Source organism: Erinaceus europaeus, chromosome 19 (assembly GCF_950295315.1).
Source record: "Erinaceus europaeus chromosome 19, mEriEur2.1, whole genome shotgun sequence".
Classification (NCBI taxonomy): domain Eukaryota; kingdom Metazoa; phylum Chordata; class Mammalia; order Eulipotyphla; family Erinaceidae; genus Erinaceus; species Erinaceus europaeus.
The window spans coordinates 21,431,222-21,458,426 of record NC_080180.1 but is presented as its reverse complement, the minus strand read 5'-3'; the positions used below and the strand labels follow the sequence as shown (position 1 = coordinate 21,458,426).

Sequence of the window (27,205 nt, the reverse complement as noted above, 5' to 3'; positions counted from 1 at the left end):
CCCATGATTGTCTTTGTCACACATCACTAAGTTTGGATCTGCCTTCTTATTTAGTTTTCTCAAATAAAAAGTGCCGTCTATTCCGGGAAAACTGTCCTCTTCGACTAAGCACACAGCTTTGGGAGGGACACACATGGAGCAGAGAGCGAGGAAGGGGACACCCACCTAGCCAGCCAGATCGCCCTCGCAGATCACCAGGCACTGTGTCTGCAAAATGCCTTTTAAAGTCCCAGGTTCAATCCCCAGCATCAGTATAAGCAAGAGCAGAATCATGCCTGGATCTATGGATTCTAGAAACTTCCTTTTTTTTTTTTTTTACCTTTATCATTTTTGCACTGGGGACAAGGGTGACAACCCCAAAACGAAAGAGTGATGATTAGATTAATTTCAAAGCTCTTCAACACAATGTTTTGTTAGGTAGAAAACAGTAACTAGGGAGTCCGGCAGTAACTCAGCGGGTTAAGCGCACCTGGCTCAAAGCTCAAGGACCGACTTCCGGAGGCGGAGCTACAAGCAGCAGATCCCTCTCCTCTCCCAGATCAACTAGGGATACCAAAGGAGACCACCCAGGACCGAAACAAGACAGGACTAGAATGACCACAGGAACCCAGTAAATCACCGGTGAGAACAAACACGTGTGGCTGGTGACAGAGAGGAGAGAGGGGCCTAAGGAGAGATTAAGTGACTGCTAACAGTCCAGCAGTTTATCAGTTGAGACACCACCTCCAGTCTGCTCCACCAACAAGGGAACAGCTTAAGGGAGGAGAGGACTCCTCAGAGACTCACCAAGTGCAACTCTTGAGTCCCCATTGCTACTACCCTCAGCATCTGGAGAAGCGAAAGGGAGGGACACCAGGGGACAGAGATCTAACCAGGAAACTCAGAAGACCTATACCTCCGTCTCATAGCTGAGGGGCTGTGAAAGTCTCTTTGCATAACCACTGGATTATCTCTGCCACACCCTGCTTTATCTCTTGGTCAAGAGTCAGTGATTAAGCTAAGAAGCCTATTGATAGTTTAAAAGCCCTCAGGCTCCCATAGCCTACAGGAAAGGAAAAAAAAAAAAAAGAGGCTTTTAAACCACTGAGCTCCAACTCAGGGATTGAAATAACTGTTAACTTCCACCACTGTGAACCCTTTAATTAACTTACTTAGACACAAGTCAATCCAGGCAATAGTGATCAATAATTTGAAAAGTACTGATAAAGGGAACTCATATAAAACGGTTAAAACAACAAGAAAAAATATTGAGTATGATGTTGGCTGTAGATTTGCTATATATAGAATCCACTATCTTCAGGAATTTTCCATCTATTCCCATTTTTTGTAGTGTTTTGATCATAAAGGGATGTTGTATTTTGTCAAAAGCTTTCTCTGCATCTATTGATATGACCATGTGGTTTTTGGTCTTGCTTTTGTTGATGTGGTGGATCACATTGATTGATTTACGTATATTAAACCAACCTTGCATGCCTGGGATAAACCCCACTTGGTCAAGATGAACAATCTTTTTGATATACTGCTGTATCCGGTTGGCTAGAATTTTGTTCAATATTTTTGCATCTATGTTCATCAGAGATATTGGTCTGTAGTTTTCTTTTTTGGTTGTGTCCCTGTCTGCTTTTGGTATCAGGGTGATGTTGGCTTCATAGAAGCTGGCAGGGAGTATTCCAGTGTCTTCAATCTTCTGGAAGACTTTTAAAAGTAGAGCTATTAGTTTTTCTTTGAAGGTTTTGTAGAATTCATTTGTAAAACCATCTGGTCCAGGACTTTTATTTTTGGGAAGATTTTTGATAACTGTTTCAATTTCATTAGCTGTGATGGGCCTGTTCATGTTATCGACTTCCTCTTTACTTAGTTTTGGAAGTTGGTAGGTATCTAGGAAATCATTCATTTCTTCCAGGTTCTCTAGCTTGGTGGCATATAGTTGTTCATAGAAGCCTCGCATGATATGTTGAATTTCTGCAGTGTCTGTTGTGATATCTCCTCTTTCATTTACTATCCGATTTATTTGGGTCTTCTCCCTTTTTTGTTTTGTGAGTCTGGCTAAAGGCTTGTTGATTTTGTTTACTCTTTCGAAGAACCAACATTTACTTTCATTGATCTTTTGTATGGTTTTCCTATTCTCAATGTTATTTATTTCTGCCCTAACTTTAGTGATTTCTGTCCTTCTGGTTGCTTTAGGATTCCTTTGTTCTTCTTCTTCTAGGTCTTTAAGATGTGCAATCAGGCTGTTTATTTGTGCCTTTTCTTGTTTCCTAATGTGTGCTTGTATAGCTATGAACTTCCCTCTTAGGACTGCTTTAGCTGTGTCCCAAACATTTTGATAGCTTGTGTCTTCATTTTCATTGAACTCTCGAAACATTTTGATTTCTTCCTTGATTTCCTCTTTGACCCAGAAGTTGTTAAGAAGTGTACTGTTGAGCTTCCTCATTTTGGGACTGTTACTAATCTTTTGTTGATTGTTAAGTGTTAGTTTAATTCCACTTTGGTCTGAGAAGATGCTTGGGATGATTTCAGTGCTCTTGAATTGGCTGATGCTGTCTTTGTGGCCTAACATATGGTCTATCCTTGAGAATGATCCATGTGGATTTGAGTAAAATGTGTATTCCAGTTTCTTGGGATGAATGACTCTGAAAATGTCCAATAGTTCTAGTTTATCTATCTCTTCATTTAGCTCCCTTATGTCTTTACTGATTTTCTGCCTGGATGATCTGTCAGGTTGAGATAGTGGGGTGTTGAAGTCCCCTACTATGATTGTGTTACTGTTAATATATTGCTGTAGCTCTTTCAGTAGAAGTTTGATGTATTTAGATGGCTTCTCATTGGGTGCATAGATGTTAATAATTGTTAAGTCCTCTTGATTGACTGATCCTCTGAGCATTAAGTAGTGTCCATTCCTATCTTTTTTAATCTTATCTATTTTAAAGTCTATCATGTCAGATATGAGAATAGCTGCTCCTGCCCTTTTTTGTGGGCCATTGGCTTGTATGATAGTTTTCCATCCTTTCACTTTAAGTCTGTGTTTGTCTTGTTGAGTTAGGTGGGTTTCCTGTACATAGCATATTGTTGGGTTGTGTTTTCTGATCCATCTTCCTACTCTGTGTCTTTTAATAGGTGAATTCAGGCCATTGACATTTATTGATATCAAAGATTGAAGATATTTTAACACCATTCTTGGTAGAGTTTTAGAGTGTTTTGATATATGTTCTATTAGTGGTGGTCTGGTTGTTTATAGGAGACCTTTCAGAACTTCTTTCAGGGCAGGCTTGTTGATGGTTGCTTCCTTCAACTGTTGCTTGTCTGAGAAGGTTTTGATGCTTCCATCTAGTCTGAATGACAATCTAGCAGGATATAGTATTCGTGGCTGAAAGCCTTTCTCATTGAGCACTCGATAGATATCTTGCCATTCTCTTCTGGCCTGTAGTGTTTGTATGGAGAAGTCTGCTGCTAATCTTATGGGTTTTCCTTTGTAGGTGACTCTTTGTTTTTCTCTTGCAGCCTTGAGGATCCTTTCTTTATCCTTATTCCTTTCCATCCTAAGTATGACATGTCTTGGTGTCTTTAGGTCTGGGTTAATTCTGTTTGGGACCCTCTGGGCTTCTTGAATCTTTATGTCTTTGGTGTTGTCTAGACTAGAGAAATTTTCAGCTATTATGGCCTGGAGAATGCTTTCTTCCTCCCCTTCTCTTTCTTCCTCTGGTAAGCCAATAATGCGTATATTGTTTCTTTTGAAGTCATCCCATAGGACTCTGTTGTTGTTTTCAGCATCTCTTAATCTCTTTTTGAGGTCTCTTACTTCTTTTTTAGTTGTCTCTAATTCATCCTCTATCTTGCTAATTCTGTCTTCAGCCTCATAGATTCTATTCTCTCTGCCCTCTACTGCTTTCTGGAGTTCATCTATTTTGTTGCCCTGCTCTGATACTGTTTTAGCTTGTTCAGCTAGTTGCCTTCTTAGCTCAGTGATTTCAGCTTTCAGCTCTCTAATAACCATGAGATTATTAGAATTTTCTTCCATATTCTCATTTGTTGTTCCTGCATTTCTGATTACAATTTTTTCAAATTCTTTACTCACTCCTGTTATTATTTCCTTAGCTAATGTTTGGATGTTGAATTCGTTGTTTTGTGCTTCCCCCTCTGGAGGACTTTTAGCTGGACTCTTGTCCTGGTTCGAGTCTCCAATATTTTTTCTTGTTGTTTTAACCATTTCATATATTATGTTATGAGTTCCCTTTATCAGTACTTTTCAAATTATTGATCACTATTGCCTGGATTGACTTGTGTCTAAGTAAGTTAATTAAAGGTTTTACAGTGGTGGAAGTTAAGAGTTTTTTCAGTCCCTGAGTTGGAGCTCAGTGGTGTAAAAGCCTCTTTTTTTCTTCCCTGTAGGCTATGGGAGCCTGAGGGCTTTTAAACTATCAATAGGCTTCTTAGCTTAATCACTGACTTCTGACCAAGAGATAAAGCAGGGTGTGGCAGAGATAATCCAGTAGTTATGCAAAGAGACTTTCACAGCCCCTCAGCTATGCCACCGAGGTATAGGTCTTCTCCTGAGTTTCCCGGTTAGATCTCTGTCCCCTGGTGTCCCTCCCTGTTGCTGCTCCAGATTCTGAGGGTAGTAGCAATGGAGACTCAGAGTTGCACTTGGTGAGTCTCTGGGGAGTCCTTTCCTCCCTTCAGCTGTCCCCTTGTTGGTGGAGCAGACTGGAGATGGTGTCTCAACTGATAAACTGTTGAACTGTTAGCAGCCACTTAATCTCTCCTTAGGCCCCTCTCTCCTCTCTGTCACCAGCCACGCGTGTTTGTACTCACGGGTGATTTACTGGGTTCCTGTGGTCATTCTAGTCCTGTCTTGTTTCGGTCCCGGGTGGTCTCCTTTGGTATTCCTAGTTGATCCAGGAGAGGAGAGGAGAGGAGAGGTGAGGAGAGGAGAGGAGAGGAGAGGAGAGGAGAGGAGAGGAGAGGAGAGGAGAGAAAGCGATCTGCTGCTCGTAGCTCCGCCTCCGGAAGTCGAATCTCAAAATATCTTCAATCTTTGATATCAATAAATGTCAATGGCCTGAATTCACCTATTAAAAGACACAGAGTAGGAAGATGGATCAGAAAACACAACCCAACAATATGCTATGTACAGGAAACCCACCTAACTCAACAAGACAAACACAGACTTAAAGTGAAAGGATGGAAAACTATCATACAAGCCAATGGCCCACAAAAAAGGGCAGGAGCAGCTATTCTCATATCTGACATGATAGACTTTAAAATAGATAAGATTAAAAAAGATAGGAATGGACACTACTTAATGCTCAGAGGATCAGTCAATCAAGAGGACTTAACAATTATTAACATCTATGCACCCAATGAGAAGCCATCTAAATACCCAACATATATAAAGAGCTTGCCAGACTCAACAACAAGACAACAAATAACCCCATCCAAAAATGGGGGGAGGACTTGGACAGGATATTCACCACAGAAGAGATCCAAAAGGCTGAGAAACATGAAAAAATGCTCCAAGTCTCTGATTGTCAGAGAAATGCAAATAATGACAACAATGAGATATCACTTCACTCCTGTGAAAATGTCATACATCAGACAAGGTAACAGCAGCAAATGCTGGAGAGGGTGTGGGGTCAAAGGAACCCTCCTGCACTGCTGGTGGGAATGTCAATTGGTCCAACCTCTGTGGAGAACAGTCTGAAGAACTCTCAGAAGGCTAGAAATGGACCTACCCTATGACCCTGCAATTCCTCTCATGGGGATATATCCTAAGGAACTCAACACATCCATCCAAAAAGATCTGTGTACACATATGTTCTTGGCAGCACAATTTGTAATAGCCAAAACCTGGAAGCCACCCAGGTGTCCAACAACAGATGAGTGGCTGAGCAAGTTGTGGTATATATACACAATGGAATACTACTCAGCTATAAAAAGTGGTGACTTCACCGTTTTCAGCCGATCTTGGATGGACCTTGAAAAAATCATGTTGAGTGAAATAAGTCAGAAACAGAAGGATGAATATTTGATGATCTGACTCTCAGGCAGAAGTTGAAAAACAAGATCAGAAAAGAAAACACAAAGAAAAACCTGAAATGGAATTGGCATATTGCCCCCAAGTAAAAGACTCCGGGGTGGGTGGGTGGGGAGAATACAGGTCCATGAAGGATGATACATGACATAGTGGGGGTTGTATTGTTAAATGGGAAACTGGGGAATGTTATGCATGAACAAACTATTGTATTTACTGTTGAATGTAAAACATTAATTCCCCAATAAAGAAATAAATTTAAAAAATTTTAAATGACATAGTGGGGATTGTATTGTTAAATGGGAAACTGGGGGATGTTATGCATATAAAAACTATTGTATTTACTGTTGAATGTAAAACATTAATTCCCCAATAAAGAAATACATTAAAAAAAAAAAAACTCAAGGACCGGCAAAAGCATCCCAGTTCGAGCCCTCTGCTCCCCACCTGCAGGGGAGTCGCTTCATAGGTGGTGAAGCAGGTCTGCAGGTGTCTATCTTTCTCTCCCCCTCTCTGTCTTCCCCTCCTTTCTCCATTTCTCTCTGTCCTATCCAACAACGACGACATCAATAACAACTACAACAACAATAACTACAACAAAAAACAAGGGCAACAAAAAGGAATAAATAAATACAGTAACTATTCTGAGAATTAAAGCACTCAGGCATCTTTTTCCAACACTGAGAAAGGTACATGTTTCGTGGCCTGCCATGTGGTGCCGTGACTGAATCAATGAACTAGCAAGCATGAGGTCCCGAGTTTGAGCCCCGCTATCTCACGCACCAAAGTGATGCTCTGGTTTCCTCCTTCCTCTCTTTCGTCAATAAACTTGGGTTGGGAGGGTTGAGCGAACAGGCTACAGCACTGTTCCCGCATGCAGGAGCAGTGAAACAGGGCTGCAGGTGTCTCTCCCCACCCCTTCCTTTCCTCTCGATTTCTCTGAATCCAATAAATAAAATTTAACATTTATACTTAAATATTTAAAAGGCTTAAATATTTAAATATTTAAAAGTTCCTCTAAGTAGCCATCTATAGTAGCTGTAAATAAGCCAGAGTAGCGACACAATAATGGGGAATATGATCCAAATCCCCTTCACACAGTCCCCAGCTGGTCCCTATGCGTGAGAACATCACAACTCATTTTGAGTGACTTGTGCTTCCAGGCCTCGCTCGATGGTAAGCGAAGTCCAGTGACCAGGTGAGTAACAAGAGGATGGACCACGTCCAGGGAAGTGACGCTGTCACAAAGCCTGGCACTAGCGACCGGGCTTTGGCAAAGAATGGGCGCCTGCGCAGTAGCCTTTCAGCGCGAGGCGCAGAGCCTGCGCAGAGAGGGCGTGGCCATCAGCTCCCCGCCCCGCCTCTGGCAGCGGCGCGCGCGCAGTTGGAAAGCGAGAGCTGAGATAGCGCATGCGCGCTGGTGGCCGCGGAGGCTGAGACGGCAGCGGCGATGGACCCCGCGGAGCAGCCGAACGAGTTGGTGTCCGCCGAGGGCCGCAACCGGAAGGCGGTGCTGTGCCAGCGATGCGGCTCGCGGGTGCTGCAGCCCGGGACGGCTCTCTTCTCCCGCCGACAGGTAGGGGAGCTGGGGGCCGCGCCCACCGCACGTTCCCCGCCGGGGCCGGAGTCCAGTCCCGGACCGCGCCCCTCGGGCTCCCGCGAGACTCCGCCCTCCCGGGGCCTTGGCCTCCCCGAGACTGGGGGCTCCGGCTTTGCTAGTGACGGGACCCAGACCCGGGGCTCGCTCGAGATCCTGGGGCCCTTCCTGTCACCGCCCCCCAGTGAGACAGCGGGGGACGGGGGCTACTGAAAACAAACTTTCCAGAAGCGAAACAGGCCCCAGGAAAGGGCTCATTGCAGCCTCGTGCACACCCGCCGGGACCTGCCCCGCCATCTGCCCTGCCAGGGCCTCCCCTCCGCTCCCCTCCCGCCAGAGTCCTGCTCAGCTCTGGTTTATGTTGGTGCTGAGGGTTGAGCCTGGGATCTCCAGAGTCTCAGGCATGAGAATCTCTTCATAACCATTGTGCTTTCTACCCTCGCCCCTCATTGGATTTCCTTTTTTTTTTTTTTTTTTTTTTTACTAAAGCACTGTTCAGCTCTGGCTTATGGGGGGGGCTTGAACCTGGGACTAAGGAGCCTCAGGCGTCAGTCTGTTTGCATAGCCATCGTGCTATCTGTCTGCCCCTTTCTCTTTTTTTTTTTTTTTTTAAGGTCTAGTTATTCAGTAATGAGTGAGGAGAGGGAAGGAGAACCGGAGCACATCCCTCTGGCACGGGCGATGCTGGGACTCAGGACCTCACGCTTTGCTCATCTCAGTCTGGGCTGCAGCCACCGCCTCGACCTCTTTGCATTTAAACGTGAGAATTGTGGAGCTACGTGACCCTGGAGGTGGCAGTGTAGAAACGCATTTGATTCTCAAGCATGAGATCCCCGAGTCGACAACTGGCAGCACATCACATCACTTCAGCTGCTTCCATCCTCCCACTCCCATTAATAAATAAGCAAATCTTAAAAAATAAAAGAACTGTAATAGATAGCATAGTGGTTATGCAAAGAGACTCCCATGCCTGAGGCTCCACAGTCCCTTTTTTTTCCTTTCCTTTTCATTATTTAATATGACAGAAAAATTGAGAAAGATAGGGAAGACAGAGGGCGAGAGAAAGGTATCTGTGGCACTGCTTCATCACCCCTGCAGGTTTGAACCACGTCCTGCATCACCACTCAGGAAGCTCCCCCACTATAGGGTCCTTGCAGTTGGGGGTATGTACACTCTACCAGCTGCACCACCACCAGCCCCTGTGATGTATCACAGTTCAAACAGAACACAAGACTGGAGAGAGAGCTCACCAGGCACTGTGTCTGCATTGCCAAGTACACAACCCTGTTGGAGTCCCAGCACCACATGGGAGACGTCATAGCAACAGGGGCAGCTTTAGTGCTGTGGTCTCTCACCCTGTATTTTAATGGGGGTGGGGGTGGTTCAGAGTGGTGAAAGCATGCATGGTTCTACCAATTTTTTAAAAAGTCAGGGCTTAAAATAGAGGATGCATCTCAGCGTGTTCAGCAGTGTCCTTCTTATAATCTGTTGCTACATAACAAAGTCTTCCCAAAACAGTGATTTAAAGTTATTGGGACCAGGCAGTGGCACACCTGGTAGAGCCCCCGACCCTATCTTCAGGGGGAGAAGCTTCATAAACAGTGGAGCAGTGCTGCTCTTTCACCCTCTTCAAAAAAAAAAAAAAAATGACCAACGGGAACCAACAGTTACTTTGCTTACAGACATGGGCACTATAATGTGACTAGGCCCAAAGGGGCAGTTCATTTGACAGCAGGCGTCACGTTCATCTCAAAACCTGTTTCACTCACATGCCAGTGTGTGGACTGCAGAGATTCCGGCACTTGGACTCTGGAGCAGGCGTTGGGAGCATCTTATCTCTCAGTGGACCTCTCCTCCTGGTCCCTCTGCCTGGTAGCCTTGGGGTGACCCTACCCTAGGTCTTACATAGCTGCCAGGCGCTCCTAGAGCAGGAGTCTAGGGGGAAAAAAAAAAGCAGCCTGGTCTTTTGTAACCTCACATGTCACTTCTACTGTATTGTATTTTTTTTAAAACTTTATTTTCTTTGATAAAACAGATAAATTGAGTGGGAGAGAAAAAAAGAGGGGAAGAGAGAGAGACCTGCAGCACTGCCTCAGCATTCATGAGGCTTTCCCCCTGCAGGTGAGGACTGGGGGCTTGAACCTGGGTCTTTATGCATGTTCATACATGCACTTAACCACCTGCCCCCCACCACTACCGTATATATTATCATAGCAGTCACAGTGGCTTGCAGGCTCCAGAGGAAAGGAATGTGCCCCATCCATTTCTTGGTAGAAAATTGTCATAGAGCTGGTAGTGCTTTAAAACCACCAAGTACAGAAAGGGAGAAGTTACCAGAATAATTAACAAAAGTTTATCTTTTTTTTTTTTTTTTGCCTCCAGGGTTATCGCTGGTATTCAGTGCCAGCACTACGAATCCACTGCTCCTGGAGACCATTTTTTCCCCCTTTTTTGTTGCCCTTGTTGTTTATCATTGTTGTTGTTATTGTTTTTTCCCTTTTGTTGCCCTTTTTTTGTTATTGTTGTTACTGATGTCATTGTTAGATAGGACAGAGAGAAATCAAGAGAGGAGGGGAAGACAGAGTTGAGGAGAGAAAGATAGACACCTGCAGACCTACTTCACCACCCGTAAAGTGACTCCCCTGCAGGTGAGGATCTGGGGGCTCGAACCGGGATCCTTTCGCTGGTCCTTGCGCTTTGTGCCATGTACACTTAATCTGCTGTGCTACCACCCAACTCCCGAGTATGTTATTCTTAAAAGAGCTGCTGTTGCACTGGGAAGATAGCATAAAGGTTATGCAAAAGACTTTCATACTTGAGGAACTCATTAGCTTGCTGTTGGTAATGGTTCTTGTACCAAAATATCTCAGTCTGCATTTTAAATATGTAGTTAATATGGCAGATAGTTATACCTAAATAAAGTTTTTTGTTTCGTTTCAGAAAAAAAATAAGGGGGGGTAGGGAGGCCAAACAGAAGCACACTAGGTTAAGTAAACATAGTATGAAATACAAGGACCCACTCAAGAATCCCGATTCAAGCCTCCGGCTCCCCACCTGTGGGGGGAGGGGGGGCTCACTTCACAAGCAGTGAAGCAGATCTGCAGGTGTCTATCCTTTCCTTCTCTCTCCCTCTCTCATCACCTCTCCTCAATTTCTGTCTGTTCTATCCACTAAAAGGGGGGAGGCAGGCAGGAGGTGGTGCACCTAGTTAAGTTTACACATTGCAGTGCGCAAGGACCCAGCTTCAAACCCCTGGTCCCTGCTTGCAGGGAGGAAGCTTCACGAGTGGTGAAGCAGGGCTACAGGTGTCTTTCTTTATTTTTTTCTTTTATCTTTCTTTATTGATTGGATAGAGACAGCCAGAAATCAAGAGGGAAGGGGGTGAGAGAGAGACAGACACCTACAGCACTGCTTCACCACTCGAAAAGCTTTCCACCTGCAAGTGGGAACCGGGGGCTCAAACCCGGTTCCTTGTGCATTGTAGTACGTATGCACAACCAGGTGCACCACCGCCCGCCCCCTTTTCTTTCTGTCTCTCTACCTCTCCCCTCCTTTCTCAATTTTTCTCTGTCTCTATCCAATAATAAATAAAATAAAATTTTAAGGGGGGGGCAGGAAAGCTGACACCACTGAGGTGCACACAAAACTGAGATAGCTATTTCTCCTGATTATATAGTAAAGCTGTTTTATTTATTAATGGAATAAAGATGAAAGTGAGCAAGAAATCAGAGCATCACTGGCATATATGATGCCCAGGATTGAACTTGGGACCTCATGCTTCTAAGTCCAATACCTTTAACCACTGCTTCATCTTTCAGATAATAAATAGGTACAGTGGTCAATAGGAGGCTTTCAGTGTCAACATGCATTTGAGCTAAATATCAAAAAAGGATCTGGGGTTAGATAGCATAATGGTTATGCAAAGAGACGCTCATGCCTGAGGCTCCAAAGTCTCAGATTCAATCCCCCGCACCACCATAAGCCAGAGCTGAGCAGTGCTCAGGTAAAAATTTTAAAAAATACTACTAACAATAATTTATAAAATGAGCTGGTTTTACAGGATCTGAGAGCAAAGCAAAACACCACCTTTGTCTGGAGCATGAGGACATGGGGGAGAGCAGACAGTCTCAGGACCTTAGTAAAGGAAACCTGTTGTACTAAGTCAAAGCTCCTCTTTCATATCTCTTAAGAACCGGGGCACGGACCAGAGGAATCAGGCATCTTAGCCTGAACTTGAGGATAGGGTTCTGCGTTGTGTGTTCCTCCTAAGAAACTGCTGAGATATTCAGCTATAAAAAATGGTGACTTTACCATTTTCAGCCAGTCTTGGATGGACTTTGAAAAATTCATGTTAAGTGAAAGAAGTCAGAAACGGATGAATATGGGATGATCTCACTCTCAGGCAGAAGTTGAAAAACAAGATCAGAAAAGAAAACACAAGTAGAACCTGAACTGGAATTGGCATATTGCACCAAAGTAAAAGACTCTGGGGTGGGGGTGGGTGGGTGGGGAGAATACAGATCCAAGAAGGATGACAGAGGACCAGGTGGGGGTTGTATTGTTATATGGGAAACTGGGAAATGTTATGTATGTACAAACTATTGTATTTACTGTTGAATATAAAACATTAATTTCCCAATAAAGAAATGTAAAAAAGAAAAGAAAAAGAAACTGCTGAGAAGTGGACAGCACAAGATTAGGAGGGGTGATGTGTCTTGTCTGTTCCAGCTTTTGTACTCTTTTCTGTTCTCTCTCTTTTTTGTTTCCTGGGTCATTGCTGGGGCTCAGTGCCTGTTTGAATCCACTGCTCCTGGAGGCCACCTCTTCCATTCTTGCTGCCCTTGTTGTTACCCTTGTTGGTGTCCTTATCGTCATTACTGCCGTTGTTGTTGAGTAAGACAGAAATCAAGAAGACAGAGAGGACGAGAGCAAGATAGACACCTGCAGACCTGCTTCACCACTTGTGCAGTGACCCCCCCTACAGGTGGGGAGCCAGGAGCTTGAACCGGGATCCTTACGCCGGTCCTTGCGCTTTGTGCCATGTGCGCTTAACACCACCTGACCCCCCCCCCTCTTTTGCTTAGCTCTGGCTTATGATCGTGGGGGGACGGGAGATTGAACCTGGGACTTTAAAGCCTCAGGCATGAGAGTCTGTTTGCATAACCATTATGCTCTCTACCCTCAGCCCTTCTTTCTGTCCTCTTCCACTGCAGCTCTTCCTTCCTTCCATGAGAAAGAAACCAGCTCTGGCTGACGGCAGCAGTCCTGATGGCGATCTCCTGCACGAACACTGGCTGGTCGATGACATGTTCATCTTTGAGAACGTGGGCTTCACCAAGGATGTGGGCAACATCAAGTTTCTGGTCTGCGCAGACTGTGAAATTGGACCAATTGGCTGGCATTGCCTAGACGACAAGAACAGTTTCTATGTGGCCTTGGAACGGGTTTCCCATGAGTAACTGAGGGGAGGGGCCACCGTTCCACTCCCAATGATAAAAGCCACTCTCCACCAGAACTGGCATTTAGCCTGGTCTAACTGTTCTGCTGCCATGTTCTCTGTGTTGATAGAATGAAGTACCAACATGTCCACTTGAACATGCAGAGGGCTAATCCTGCTTCCTGGAGACTCAAGTGCATGTCTCTTGACTGTTTCACCTGCATCACACCTTCCCCTGACCATCTCCCCAGGCCCCCAGGACATTGAGCTGCTTCCACAAATCCTTTTTTTTTTTTCTTTATTGGAAGTATTAATGGTTTACAGTCAACAGTAAAATATAGTAGTTTGTACATGTGAACATTTCTCAATTTTCCACATAACAGTTCATCCCCCTCTAGGTCCTCCTCTGCCATCATGTTCCAGGGCCTGTATCCTCCCCCTGCCACCCCAGAGTCTTTTACTTTGGTGCAGTCCACCAATACAAATCCATTCTTGTCCCTAGCTAGCATTCTGCCTGGGCTCTGTTTACCCTTGTTCCTTGCTCTAGAATAGCAGTAGTCATAGCCATGGTGACACATGACAAGTCATGCCCACAAGCTAGTAGTTGAAACTCCAACTCTTACTGAAAAGAGCAGACAGGTATGTCTGAGAGTCACTTTGATGTATGTCTGTGTTTTCTGAGGTAATTTATTCTTGTAAAAAGTAAAGCATTTGCAAATGTCAGTATATTTAAACTACTAATCAGGGACACACTGATTTGGTCACATCTTAAATTACATGATTAAGAGCCTATACTCTAGAGCGATAGTGACTTTGTTATCAAGTTGACCAATCCTCCATTAAACTTTTGGGTTTTTTTTGTTGTTTGTTGGTTTGTTTTTTACCAGAGCACTACTCAGCTCTGGTTTACAGTGGTACAGGAGCTGAACCTGGGATTTAGGAGCCTCAGGCATGAGAGTCTTTTTACACAACCATTATGCTACCTGTCCCCACCCCCCACACCTGCACCCTTCAAACCTTTGAGTTGTTTTCTCGTATTTTTCACTTGTACACTTGTGTGGGCACCACCTAATGGCCACTCCAAGGAAAACGGGGTCTCTTGGAATCAGGAGGTTGTTGTGGGATGTAGAGGAAGAATAGGTTTTCTTTCTGCTACCAAGGTTATCATTGCAGCTCAGCGCCTGCACAAATCCACCATTCCAGTTGGCCATTTTTCCATGCCCCCCCACCTTACTTAATAGGATGGAAGAGAAAATTGAGAGGAATAAGAGAGAGACACCTGTAGCACTGCCTCATTGCCTATGGTGGGAACCAGGGATTTGAAGCTGGGTCCTTGCACTGGCCCCAGAGACTACTCCCATAATAATTATTGAATCTACTGCATCTGGTCATCACAGAATTGACACAAACTCTCCATCCAAAATGTAGCTCAGGGCAGTGCTCTAATGGTGTGATCTTAAATGCTGTGTAGTTCTGTCATTTCTTTTTTTTGTTTGTTTGTTTTTTTTTCTATGCTGAATATGGGCCCCAGATCAGATCAAATCGATGGGGTTTACAGTCAACAATATTTATACAACTTTCTCATATTTGGGAGCTACTCTCTTCCCTGATCTAGCTTTCTTTTTTTATTTATTTATTTTTTATTTTTTTATTTAAGAAAGGATTAATTAACAAAACCATAGGGTAGGAGGGGTACAACTCCACACAATTCCCACCGCCCAGTCTCCATATCCCACCCCCTCCCCCGATAGCTTTCCCATTCTCTATCCCTCTGGGAGCATGGACCCAGGGTCATTGAGGGTTGCAGAAGGTAGAAGGTCTGGCTTCTGTAATTGCTTCCTCGCTGAACATGGGCGTTGACTGGTCGGTCCATACTCCCAGTCTGCCTCTCTCTTTCCCTAGTAGGATGGGTCTCTGGGGAAGCTGAGCTCCAGGACACATTGGTGGTGTCTTCAATCCAGGTAAGTCTGGCCGGCATCCTGATGACACCTGGAACCTGGTGACTGAAAAGAGAGTTAACATACAAAGCCAAACAAATTGTTGAGCAATCATGGACCCAAAGCTTGGAAAAGTGGAGAGGAAGTATTAGGGAGATACTCACTGCAAACTCTAGTATACTTCTGCTTTCTTACTTTGGTGCCATATTCCAAACTCAGTCAATTTCTGCTTTGCGTTTCTACTTCTTTTTTTTTTTTTTTTTACATGCATAACATTCCCCAGATTCCCATTTAGCAATACAACCCCCACTATTTCATTCATCATTTTTCATGGACCTGTATTCTCCCCACCCACCCACCCACCCCAAAGTCTTTTACTTTGGTGTAATACTCCAATTCCATTTCAGGTTCAACTTGTGTTTTCTTTTCTAATCTTGTTTTTCAACTTCGGCCTGAGAGTGAGATCATCCCATATTCATCCTTCTGTTTCTGACTTATTTCACTCAACATGATTTTTTCAAGGTCCATCCAAGATCGGCTGAAAACGGTGAAGTCACCATTTTTTACAGCTGAGTAGTATTCCATTGTGTATATATACCACAACTTGCTCAGCCACTCATCTGTTGTTGGACACCTGGGTAGCTTCCAGGTTTTGGCTATTACAAATTGTGCTGCCAAGAACATATGTGTACACAGATCTTTTTGGATGGATGTGTTGGGTTCCTTAGGATATATCCCCAGGAGGGGGATTGCAGGGTCATAGGGTAGGTCCATTTCTAGCCTTCTGAGAGTTCTCCAGACTGTTCTCCACAGAGGTTGGACCAATTGACATTCCCACCAGCAGTGCAGGAGGGTTCCTTTGACCCCACATCCTCTCCAGCATTTGCTGCTGTTACCTTTTCTGATGTGTGACATTCTCACGGGAGTGAAGTGATATCTCATTGTTGTCTTGATTTGCATTTCTCTGACAATCAGAGACTTGGAGCATTTTTTCATGTGTTTCTCGGCCTTTTGGATCTCTTCTGTGGTGAATATTCTGTCCAATTCCTCCCCCCATTTTTGGATGGGGTTATTTGTTGTCTTGTTGTTGAGTCTGGTAAGCTCTTTATATATGTTGGTTATTAAACTCTTATCTGATGTATGGCATGTAAAGATCTTCTCCCATTTTGTGAGGGGTCTCTTGATTTGGGTAGTGGTTTCTTTTGCTGTGAAGAAGCTTTTTAATTTGATGTAGTCCCATAGGTTTATACTTGCCTTAGTCTTCCTTGTAATTGGATTCGTTTCATTGAAAATGTCTTTAAAATTTATGCGGAAAAAAGTTCTTCCAATATTTTCCTCTAAGTATCTGATAGTTTCTGGTCTAACATCCAGGTCCTTGATCCACTTGGAATTTACTTTTGTATTTGGTGAAATACAGTGATTCAGCTTCATTCTTCTGCATGTTTCAACCCATTGTTTCCAACACCATTTGTTGAAGAGACTCTGCTTTCCCCATGTAATAGTCTGGGCACCTTTGTCAAAGATTAGATGTCCATAGGTATGGGGCCTCATTTCTGGGCTCTCAATTCTATTCCACTGGTCAGTGTGTCTGTTCATGTTCCAGTACCAAGCAGTTTTGATGACAATGGCCCTATAATATAGTTTGAGATCTGGCAGTGTGATGCCTCCGGTTTTGTTCTTTTTTCTCAAGATTGTTTTGGCAATTCTAGGTCTTTTCTGGTTCCAGATAAACATTTGTAGCATTTGTTGTGTTCTCCTAAAAACTGTGCTTGGGATCTTGATGGGGATAGCATTAAATTTGTAGATGGCTCTGGGTAATATATTCATTTTGATGATGTTAATTCTTCCAACCCATGAGCATGGAATATCTTTCCACTTCTTTGTGTCTTTTTCAATTTCTTTGAGTAGTGACTCATAATTTTCAGTATACAAGTCTTTCACTTCTTTGGTTAGGTTTATTCCTAGATATTTTATTGTTTTTGTTGCTATAGAAAAAGGAACTGATTTCTGGATTTCAATTTCTTCTAACTTAGTGTTTGCATAGAGGAATGCCACTGACTTTTGAATGTTAATTTTATAGCCTGACACATTACTGTATTGCCTGATGATTTCCAAAAGCTTCTTGCTAGATTCCTTAGGTTTTTCCATGTATACTATCATGTCATCTGCAAATAAGGAGAGTTTGACTTCTTCTCTTCCAATCTGTATGCCTTTAATTCCTTGCTCCTGCCTGATTGCTATGGCAAGAGCTTCCAACACTATGTTGAATAGTAATGGTGATAGTGGGCAGCCCTGTCTAGTACCTGATCTGAGGGGAAATGCTTCCAGTTTTTCACCATTGAGTATGATGTTGGCTGTAGGTTTGCTATATATAGACTCCACTATCTTCAGGAATTTTCCATCTATTCCTATTTTTTGTAGTGTTTTGATCATAAAGGGATGTTGTATTTTGTCAAAGGCTTTCTCTGCATCTATTGATATGACCATGTGGTTTTTGGTCTTGCTTTTGTTGATGTGGTGGATCACATTGATTGATTTACGTATATTAAACCAACCTTGCATGCCTGGGATAAACCCCACTTGGTCATGATGAACAATCTTTTTGATATACTGCTGTATCCGGTTGGCTAGAATTTTGTTCAATATTTTCGCATCTATGTTCATCAGAGATATTGGTCTGTAGTTTTCTTTTTTGGTTGTGTCCCTGTCTGCTTTTGGTATCAGGGTGATGTTGGCTTCATAGAAGCTGGCAGGGAGTATTCCAGTGTCTTCAATCTTCTGGAATACTTTTAAAAGTAGAGGTATTAGTTCTTCTTTGAAAGTTTTGTAGAATTCATTTGTAAAACCATCTGGTCCAGGACTTTTATTTTTGGGAAGATTTTTGATAACTGTTTCAATTTCATTAGCTGTGATGGGCCTGTTCATGTTATCGACTTCCTCTTTACTTAGTTTTGGAAGTTGGTAGGTATCTAGGAAATCATTCATTTCTTCCAGGTTCTCTAGCTTGGTGGCATATAGTTGTTCATAGAAGCCTCGCATGATATGTTGAATTTCTGCAGTGTCTGTTGTGATATCTCCTCTTTCATTTACTATCTGATTTATTTGGGTCTTCTCCCTTTTTTGTTTTGTGAGTCTGGCTAAAGGTTTGTTGATTTTGTTTACTCTTTCGAAGAACCAACATTTACTTTCATTGATCTTTTGTATGGTTTTCCTATTCTCAATGTTATTTATTTCTGCCCTAACTTTAGTAATTTCTGTCCTTCTGGTTGCTTTAGGGTTCCTTTGTTGTTCTTCTTCTAGGTCTTTAAGATGTGCAATCAGGCTGCTAATTTGTGCCTTTTCTTGTTTCCTAATGTGTGCTTGTATAGCTATGAACTTCCCTCTTAGGACTGCTTTAGCTGTGTCCCAAATATTTTGATAGCTTGTGTCTTCATTTTCATTGAACTCTCGAAACATTTTGATTTCTTCATTGATTTCCTCTTTGACCCAGAAGTTGTTAAGAAGTGTACTGTTTAGCTTCCACATTTTGGCACTGTTACTAATCTTTTGTTGATTGTTAAGTGTTAGTTTAATTCCACTGTGGTCTGAGAAGATGCTTGGGATGATTTCAGTGCTCTTGAATAGGCTGATGCTGTCTTTGTGGCCTAACATATGGTCTATCCTTGAGAATGATCCATGTGGATTTGAGTAAAATGTGTATTCCAGTTTCTTGGGATGAATGACTCTGAAAATGTCCAATAGTTCTAGTTTATCTATCTCTTCATTTAGCTCCCTTATGTCTTTACTGATTTTCTTCCTGGATGATCTGTCAAGTTGAGATAGTGGGGTGTTGAAGTCCCCTACTATGATTGTGTTACTGTTAATATATTGCTGTAGCTCTTTCAGTAGAAGTTTGATGTATTTAGATGGCTTCTCATTGGGTGCATAGATATTAATAATTGTTAAGTCCTCTTGATTGACTGATCCTCTGAGCATTAAGTAGTGTCCATTCCTATCTTTTTTAATCTTATGTATTTTAAAGTCTATCATGTCAGATATGAGAATAGCTGTTCCTGCCCTTTTTTGTGGGCCATTGGCTTGAATGATGGTTTTCCATCCTTTCACTTTAAGTCTGTGTTTGTCTTGTTGCATTAGGTGAGTTTCCTGTAGACAACATATTGTTGGGTTGTGTTTTCTGATCCATCTTCCTACTCTGTGTCTTTTAATAGGTGAATTCAGGCCATTGACATTTATTGATATCAAAGATTGAAGATATTTTAACGCCATTCTTGTAGAGTTTTAGAGTGTTTTGATATATGTTCTATTTGTGGTGGTCTGGTTGTTTATAGGAAACCTTTCAGAACTTCTTTCAAGGCAGGCTTGGTGATGGTTGCTTCCTTCAACTGTTGCTTGTCTGAGAAGGTTTTGATGCTTCCATCTAGTCTGAATGACAATCTAGCAGGATATAGTATTCTTGGCTGAAAGCCTTTCTCATTGAGCACTCGATAGATATCTTGCCATTCTCTTCTGGCCTGTAGTGTTTGTATGGAGAAGTCTGCTGCTAATCTTACGGGTTTTCCTTTGTAGGTGACTCTTTGTTTTTCTCTTGCAGCCTTGAGGATCCTTTCTTTATCCTTATTCCTTTCCAATCTAAGTATGACATGTCTTGGTGTCTTTAGGTCTGGGTTAATTCTGTTTGGGACCCTCTGGGCTTCTTGAATCTTTATGTCTTTGGTGTTGTCTAGACTAGAGAAATTTTCAGCTATTATGGCCTGGAGAATGCTTTCTTCCTCCCCTTCTCTTTCTTCCTCTGGTAAGCCAATAATGCGTATATTGTTTCTTTTGAAGTCATCCCATAGGACTCTGTTGTTGTTTTCAGCATCTCTTAATCTCTTTTTGAGGTCTTTTACTTCTTCTTTAGTTGTCTCTAATTCATCCTCAATCTTGCTAATTCTGTCTTCAGCCTCATTGATTCTATTCTCTCTGCCCTCTACTGCTTTCTGGAGTTCATCTATTTTGTTGCCCTGCTCTGATACAGTTTTAGCTTGTTCAGCTAGTTGCCTTCTTAGCTCAGTGATTTCAGCTTTCAGCTCTCTAATAACCATGAGATTATTAGAATTTTCTTCCATATTCTCATTTGTTGTTCCTGCATTTCTGATTACAATTTTTTCAAATTCTTTACTCACTCCTGTTATTATTTCCTTAGCTAATGTTTGGATGTTGAACTCGTTGTTTTGTGCTTCGCCCTGTGGAGGACTTTTAGCTGGACTCTTGTCCTGGTTCGAGTCTCCAATATTTTTTCTTGTTGTTTTAACCATTTTATATAAGTTAACAGTTTTTTCAATCCCTGAGTTGGAGTTCAGTGGTGTAAAAGCCTTTTTTTTTTTCCCTGTAGGCTATGGTAGCCTGAGGGCTTTTAAACTATCAATAGGCTTCTTGGCTTAATCACTGACTCCTGACCAAGAGATAAAGCAGGGTGTGGCAGAGATAATCCAGTGGTTATGCAAAGAGACTTTCACAGCCCTTCAGCTATGCCACCGAGGTATAGGTCTTCTCCTGAGTTTCCCGGTTAGATCTCTGTGCCCTGGTGTCCCTCCCTTTTGCTGCTCCAGATTCTGAGAGTAGTAGCAATGGAGACTCAGAGTTGTACTTGGTGAGTCTCTGGGGAGTCCTTTCCTCCCTTCAGCTGTCCCCTTGTTGGTGGAGCAGACTGGAGGTGGTGTCTCCACTGACAAACTGTCGAACTGTTAGCAGTCACTTAATCTCTCCTTAGGCCCCTCTCTCCTCTCTGTCACCAGCCACGCGTGTTTGTACTCACGGGTGATTTACTGGGTTTCTGTGGTCATTCTAGTCCTGTCTTGTTTCGGTCCGGGTGGTCTCCTTTGGTATTCCTAGTTGATCCGGGAGAGGAGAGACCCCTTGTTTAACATTGTTGGGGTTATTGATGTCGCTGTTGTTGGATAGGACAGAGAGAAATGGAGAGAGGAGGTGGAGAGAAAGACAGATACCTGTAGTCCTGCTTCACCACTTGTGAAGTGACTTCCCTGTAGGTGGGGAGCCGGAGGCTTGAACCGGGATCCTTACACCGGTCTTTGAGCTTTGTGCCATGTGCGCTTAACCCGCTGCACCATGGCCTGACTCCCAAAAGATGTTTTTTTAACTACTAGTTTTCCACTATCCAGATTGCCACTGGTAATATGGTGTATATCCTTCTCAACGTTTTACATAATTGTATGTATGTGTGGTTTTTTAAAAAATATGAAATTGTGGGGGGGGGTATAGCATAATGGTTATGCAAAGAGACTTTCATAAACTCCCAGGTTCAATCCCCCACACTGCCATAAGCCAGAGCTAAGCAGTGCTCTGGTAATAAAAATATATATATTAAAAAATATGAAATCACACTGTGCTCTTACAACCTGTTTTTTTCATTTAACAAAATAACGACTTCTATGTCAGTAAATAATCTATGTATAGACACTTTATTATTTTTTTCTTACTAGAGCACTGTTCAGCTCTAGTTTATGGTGGTACAAGGGATTAAATCTGAGACTTTGAAGCCTCAGACATGAGATTCTCTTTGCATAATAACCATTATGCTATCTCCCCAGCTCTGTTTTTATTTTTTCAACCATAGCACTGCTCAACTCTACCAGGAATTGAACCTGGAACCTCAGAGCCTCAGGCATGAAAGTCTCTTGCATAAACCACTGTGTGCTATCACCCTGACCAAGATACCATTATTCTTAGTATTCTGTTCAACAATTTGTTATTAGATTGTTTCCTGTCTCTCATAAACAAAACGTGGTGTACTATGTAACCTTATAGCTATACACATTCTTATTTTTATTTTATTGCCACCAGGGTTATTGCTGGGGCTCAGTGCCTGCACAATAATCCGCCACTCCTGAGGGCCACTATCTTTTTTTTACATTTATTTATTTATCCCTGTTGTTGCCCTTGCTTTATTGTTGTAGTTATTGTTGTTATTGATGTTGTTGGATAGGACAGAAAGAAATGGAGAGAGGAGGGAAAGACAGAGGAGGGGAGAGAAAGATAGACACCTGCAGACCTGCTTCACCACTTGTAAAGTTAACCCCCCACTGCAGGTGGGGAGCTGGGGCCTTGAACCGGATCCTTAATGCCGGTCCTTGTGCTTCGTACCACCTGCACTTAACCTGCTGCACTACCTCCCAACTCCCATCTTCTTTTTTCTTTTTCCTTTTTTATTTAATAGGACAGAGAGAAATTAAGAGAAGAGGGAGAGAGAATGAGAAATACCTGCAACATATATATATATATATATTAACCAAAGCACTGCTCTGGCTTATGATTTGAGGGATTAAACCTGGGACTTTGGAGTCTAAGGCTTGAGAGTCTCTGCATAATCATGCCATCTCCCTCACCCCCTCTATATTTTTTTTAAAATTTTTTATTTATAAAAAGGAAACATTGACAAAACCATAGGATAAGAGGGGTACAGCTTCACACAACTCCCACCACCAGAACTCTGTATCCCATCCCCTCCCCCTGATAGCTTTCCTGTTTTTTAACCCTCTGGGAGTATGGACCCAGGGTCATTGTGGGATGCAGAAGGTGGAAGGTCTGGATTCTGTAATTGCTTCCCTGCTGAATATGGTCGTTGACAGGTCGATCTGTACTCCCAGCCTGTCTCTCTTTCCCTAGTGGGGAAGTCCTCTGGGGAAGCGGAGCTCCAGGACACATTGGTGGGGTTGTCTGTCCAGGGAATTCTAGTCAGCAACATGCTAGCATCTGGAACTTGGTGGTTGACAAGAGAGTTAACATACAAAGCCAAACAAACTGCTGACCAAGCATGGGCCTAAGGGCTGGAATAGTGCAGATGAAGAGTTGGGGGGTCCTCCATTTTGTAGATTGTTAGTAGGCATATTTTAGTTAAATTCCAAAGGGCCTGTGGCTGTACTAGTTTTTTTGTTTGTTTGTTTTTGTTTTTTTGCCCCTGAGCCTGAAATCTGATATGCCAGTGGATCCAAGTTACTGTCTCAGGAGATGATGTTATGGCTGGGAAAAGGACCAGAAAGCTGGATCAGGGAAGAGAGTAGCTCCATAATATGGGAAAGGGATATAAATGTTGACTGTAAACCCCATCAATTTGATGTGATCTGGGGCCCATAATTTGCTTAGGAGCCTATGTGACCTCTGCATCCCTCTAGATCTGAGCTCACATTCTGTGGTCATGAGTAGGAACATTCCATGCTGCTCCAATATTGACCCAACTTCCTCAGGTGTAGCACAGAGTATGTTGTCCATCCTCCCTTCAAAGAATGGAACATTCTCTATCGTTGATCCAAGTTGAGGGCAAGGTCCTATGGCCCCTCTATATTCTTAATGGTTTCCTTGTCATACATTATTAAAAGTGATGTGCAGGTTTCAAGACTTGGTTATGTTGGCATATTCCTCAAAAGAGCTGTGCAGAATCCCCTCTTCTATCAGTGTAAAAGAGCTCTCATTTCTCTGACCCCGCGCTAACACTGAGTGTTTATATTTTGCCACTTTAATAGGATAAAAAATATTTTTATTGTTTTAATTTCCATTTCTTTTCTTTCTAATGAAATTTTATATACATATTGGTTGCTTGTATTTCTTCTTTTAAGAATTGCCAACTATGTCCCTCAGCAAAAATATTGCAGTTACTCTCAGTTTCATTAAAAAAAAAAATTAAAGACATTTAAACAATATAAATGATATTCCTTATAAGTCTTTGGAAAGAATATCTAATTTGAAAAAGATGAGAACTAAAATCTATACCTCAGGGTTTATCTTAAGGGGTGTGTGTGTGTGTGTGTTTATTTTAATGAGAAGTAGAGACCAAAGCACTGATCAGCTCTGGCTTGTAGTGGAGCTGGGGATTAAACGTGTGATATAAAAGTTTCAGGCATGAAAATCTTTTACCATTATGCTGTTTCCCCAACCCATCTTAACAGTTTTCCAGTTTACTGATCACTTTTTGTCTGCTGTAAAATGAGTCCGTCTTTTGTGTCCCTTACATAATAGATTCTTTTTGTTTGTTTTGTGTTTCTGTTTTGTTTAGATAGAAATGGGCAGAAAATGAAAGCAATCCCAACACTGAAGCTTTCTTCAGAGCAGTGGGGCCAGGCCCAAACCCGGGTGGCACACACAGCAAAGCAGTGCACTGAGTGAGCTGTTGGCATTTCACCAGCCTATAGATTATCATCTTTGCTCTGACAGACCAGCTCTCTGACAATTGGATGTTCCCACAGCCTCAGGTTCAATTAGTTTGCTAGAAAAAAAAATACACTCAGGAAACCCTTTTACTCACTACAGCAATTTATTTATTTTTATTTACTTATTTATTGCTGGACTCTTAAGCATGAGGTCTTAAGCACTGGACTCTTAAGCATGTGTTCAATTTCCAGAACACATGTACCAGAGTGATGTCTGGTTCTTTCTCTCTTCCTATCTTTCTCATTAGTAAATTTTTTAAAAACAAAACTACAAAAATAAGTATTTTTAAATAATAAAATTAAAATGTGTGAACTGGTTTACTTTAATCTCTCCTGAGAAATACTGATCTGGGGAGATAGCATAGTGGTTATGCAAAAAGACTTTGATGCCTGAGGTTCCTAGGTCCCAGGTTCAATCCTAGCACCACAAGTGGCTAGAGTGTTAAAAGCATGAGGTCCTAAGTTCAATCTCTGATTTTATGTGCCAGAGTGATAGTCTGGTTCTTTCTTTCTCGCCTTCTTTCTCCCATGTTAATGAATACATGTTTAAGAAAATATTTATTTGGGGGAGAGAATCAGAGTGCAGTTCTAGGGATTGAACTCAGGACAACCTCATGCTTGGTTGTCCATTACTTTACTGCTCCACTTCCCAGGCTGCTAACTTTATTATTTTAACATTTTTAAAATTATTTTTGTTTAGTGAATATAAACAGCCATAAATTGAGAGGGAAGGGGGAGATACCGAGGGAGAGGGAGAGAGACAGACATCTGAAGTCCTACCTCATCACTTGCGAAGCTTTCCTCCACAGGTGGGGACTGGGGGCTTGAACCCAGGTCCTTGAGCACTGTAATGTGTGCACTTAACCAGGTAGGTGCGCCCAGCTAACTTTTATCCCAGTGAAAAGTCAAATGAGATTTCCCTGAGTGCCCCTCTGTTTCCTCACCAAGCAGCATGAAGGACATTGATCAGAGAATAAGGATCATTAAGTGACCCCCAAGCTCCAACTGGCTTTACTGCCTCTGCATGCCCTGTGCAGCGCGCCCTGCTGGGAGGTTACATCTGAGGAAACCTAACTAACAGCTGAGGTCCTAGTGTCTGTGTACTTGTGGGAATGAAATCTGCCTCTCACCTTTGCCTCCTTTCTTCCCCTGAATAGGAGGCAAGAACTGGCACTGCCACCCTGAGCAGCTTCTAACAGGTAAAGAAGACTTGCCAACGCCTGAGGCCACTGTCCTGTGGGCAGGGAGCTCATGGATCTGGTGCAGGAGCCATTCACCAGATAGCAGGGATGCCACATGCCCTCAGTGCATGCAGGAAACTGGTGCACCCCTAGCCTGGCTGGGAGGCTGACAGGTAGATAAAGAAAGGGAGACACAGGCTGTATCTGGCTGGTGCCCCTGATGCCCACATGGCTCCTCTGGCCTATCTATGCCCTTGGCTTCCTCTAGAGGGAGCCGTATCCTGGGTGTGGATCTAGGCTTAGCCTGAATAACCGCTCTGTCTTCACTCTATGCACTCAGGCTTTTGTCCGAGTTTCCTCCTTTACCAAGCCTCATATTCTAAGATTTTTTTGGGGGGTGGGGAGGAATTGATCCATCTGTAGCCAAAAGGTAGGGGGAAGTTGGCACAGCAGCTCAACTATATTCAAGCTGTTATGGAGAACTTCCCAGCTAGCAGAGACTTAGCTTTGACCTTTTCTCTAGTTGACCCATCATCTCCAGCCCAAGGCACTGAAAACAGGATCAGAGCCACCTAGAAACTTGGACTGGTCCTCCCCAGAAAGTATCCAAACTCACACTCTGAGCTCAGTGTAGACTGATCTCAGGAGTGGGGCTCTGTAGTCTTTCCTACAAAGAAGGTGGGTTTTACACTAAAACAACCCATCTGCTACAGAGGAATGTTTCCTGGCTGAAGGAGCAGCTACATCAGAATAGCCAAAAGCCCTGTGTGGTCTGGGAGGTGGCACAGTGGCTAAGGCACTGGACTCTCAAGCATGAGGTCCTGAGTTTGATCCCCGGCAGCACATGTACCAGAGTGATGGCTGGTTCTTTCTCTCCTCTTTCTCATGAATAAATATATAAATTCTTTAAAAAGAAATAGCCAAAAGCCCTTGTTTCCAGTTTCCTGGGTTCCAGTTTGAGGTGGGAATATGTATGTCTTACAAGGTAACAAAGTAACACCACTCCCACACCCCTCCAGATATCTAGTAAAGGCACAGAGCTGAAGCTACCAGGGCCTGGCTCTGAACATACTATTATGATGTCTTACCTGATTCTCAGCTCCCCGCAGGCTGACCCTGCCAATTCTCCCCCCCCCACACACACACACACACCTCTAAAGAGTACCGCTTAGCTCTGGCTTATGGTGGTGCCGGAGATTGAACCTATGAATGCAAAGCCTCAGACATGAAAGTCTTTTTGCATAACCACTATGCAATCCCCCCTCTTTTTTTAAAGGTTTATTCTTTGCTTCATTTAAAAATTTATAACTAGGGAGTCAGACGGTAGCACATCAGGTTAAGCGCACTTGGCGCAAAGCTCAAGGACCGGCGTAAGGATACCAGTTCAAGCCCCCAGCTCCCCACCTGCAAGGGAGTCGCTCCACAGGCGGTGAAGCAGGTCTGCAGGTGTCTATCTTTCTCTCACCTTCTCTGTCTTCCCCTCCTTCATTTCTGTCCTATCTAACAACGACGACATCAATAACTACAACAACAATAAAAAGACAAGGGCAACAAAAGGGAAAATTTTAAAAAATTATAATGTAGGTAGTCGGGTTAAGCGCAGGTGGCACAAAGCACCAAGACCAGCTTAAGGATCCCGGTTCAAGCCACAGGCTCCCCAACTGCAGGAGAGTCGCTTCACAAGTGGTGAAGCAGGTCTACAGGTGTATATCTTTCTCTCCCTCTTTGTCTTCCCCTCCTCTCTCCATTTCTCTCTGTCCTATCCAACAATGACGACATCAAGAACAACAATAATAACTACAACAATAAAACAAGGGCA

At 43.0% G+C, this 27,205-nt stretch overlaps 1 protein-coding gene across 3 annotated transcripts; it reads left to right on the top strand.

The window, feature by feature from the left end:
- The first annotated feature begins 7,202 nt into the window (after positions 1–7,202).
- RABIF (RAB interacting factor) lies at positions 7,203–13,922 on the top strand. Of its 3 annotated transcripts, XM_060178560.1 has the most exons (4): positions 7,297–7,607; positions 8,243–8,388; positions 9,664–9,749; positions 12,842–13,922. In XM_060178560.1, exons 1-4 carry the CDS (start codon positions 7,312–7,314, stop codon positions 13,085–13,087), a joined length of 774 nt encoding a protein of 257 aa, XP_060034543.1. In that variant the 5' UTR covers positions 7,297–7,311; the 3' UTR covers positions 13,088–13,922. The 3 variants fall into 3 exon arrangements, with proteins under 3 accessions (XP_060034544.1, XP_060034543.1, XP_007522165.1); XM_060178561.1 differs by lacking the exon at positions 9,664–9,749 and having other exon boundaries at positions 7,203–7,607; positions 12,842–12,972; XM_007522103.2 differs by lacking the exons at positions 8,243–8,388; positions 9,664–9,749 and having other exon boundaries at positions 7,355–7,607.
- Positions 13,923–27,205: the final 13,283 nt, after the last annotated feature.

Excerpts from the sequence above, each read along its gene's own strand:
- RABIF (XM_060178560.1), top strand. The coding sequence starts at position 7,312 with ATGGGCGCCTGCGCAGTAGCCTTTCAGCGCGAGGCGCAGAGCCTGCGC. Across the intron at positions 8,389-9,663 it reads CGACCTCTTTGCATTTAAAC|ATAAATTGAGTGGGAGAGAA; the intron begins GTGAGAATTGTG and ends TTGATAAAACAG. Across the intron at positions 9,750-12,841 it reads ATGAGGCTTTCCCCCTGCAG|CTCTTCCTTCCTTCCATGAG; the intron begins GTGAGGACTGGG and ends CTTCCACTGCAG.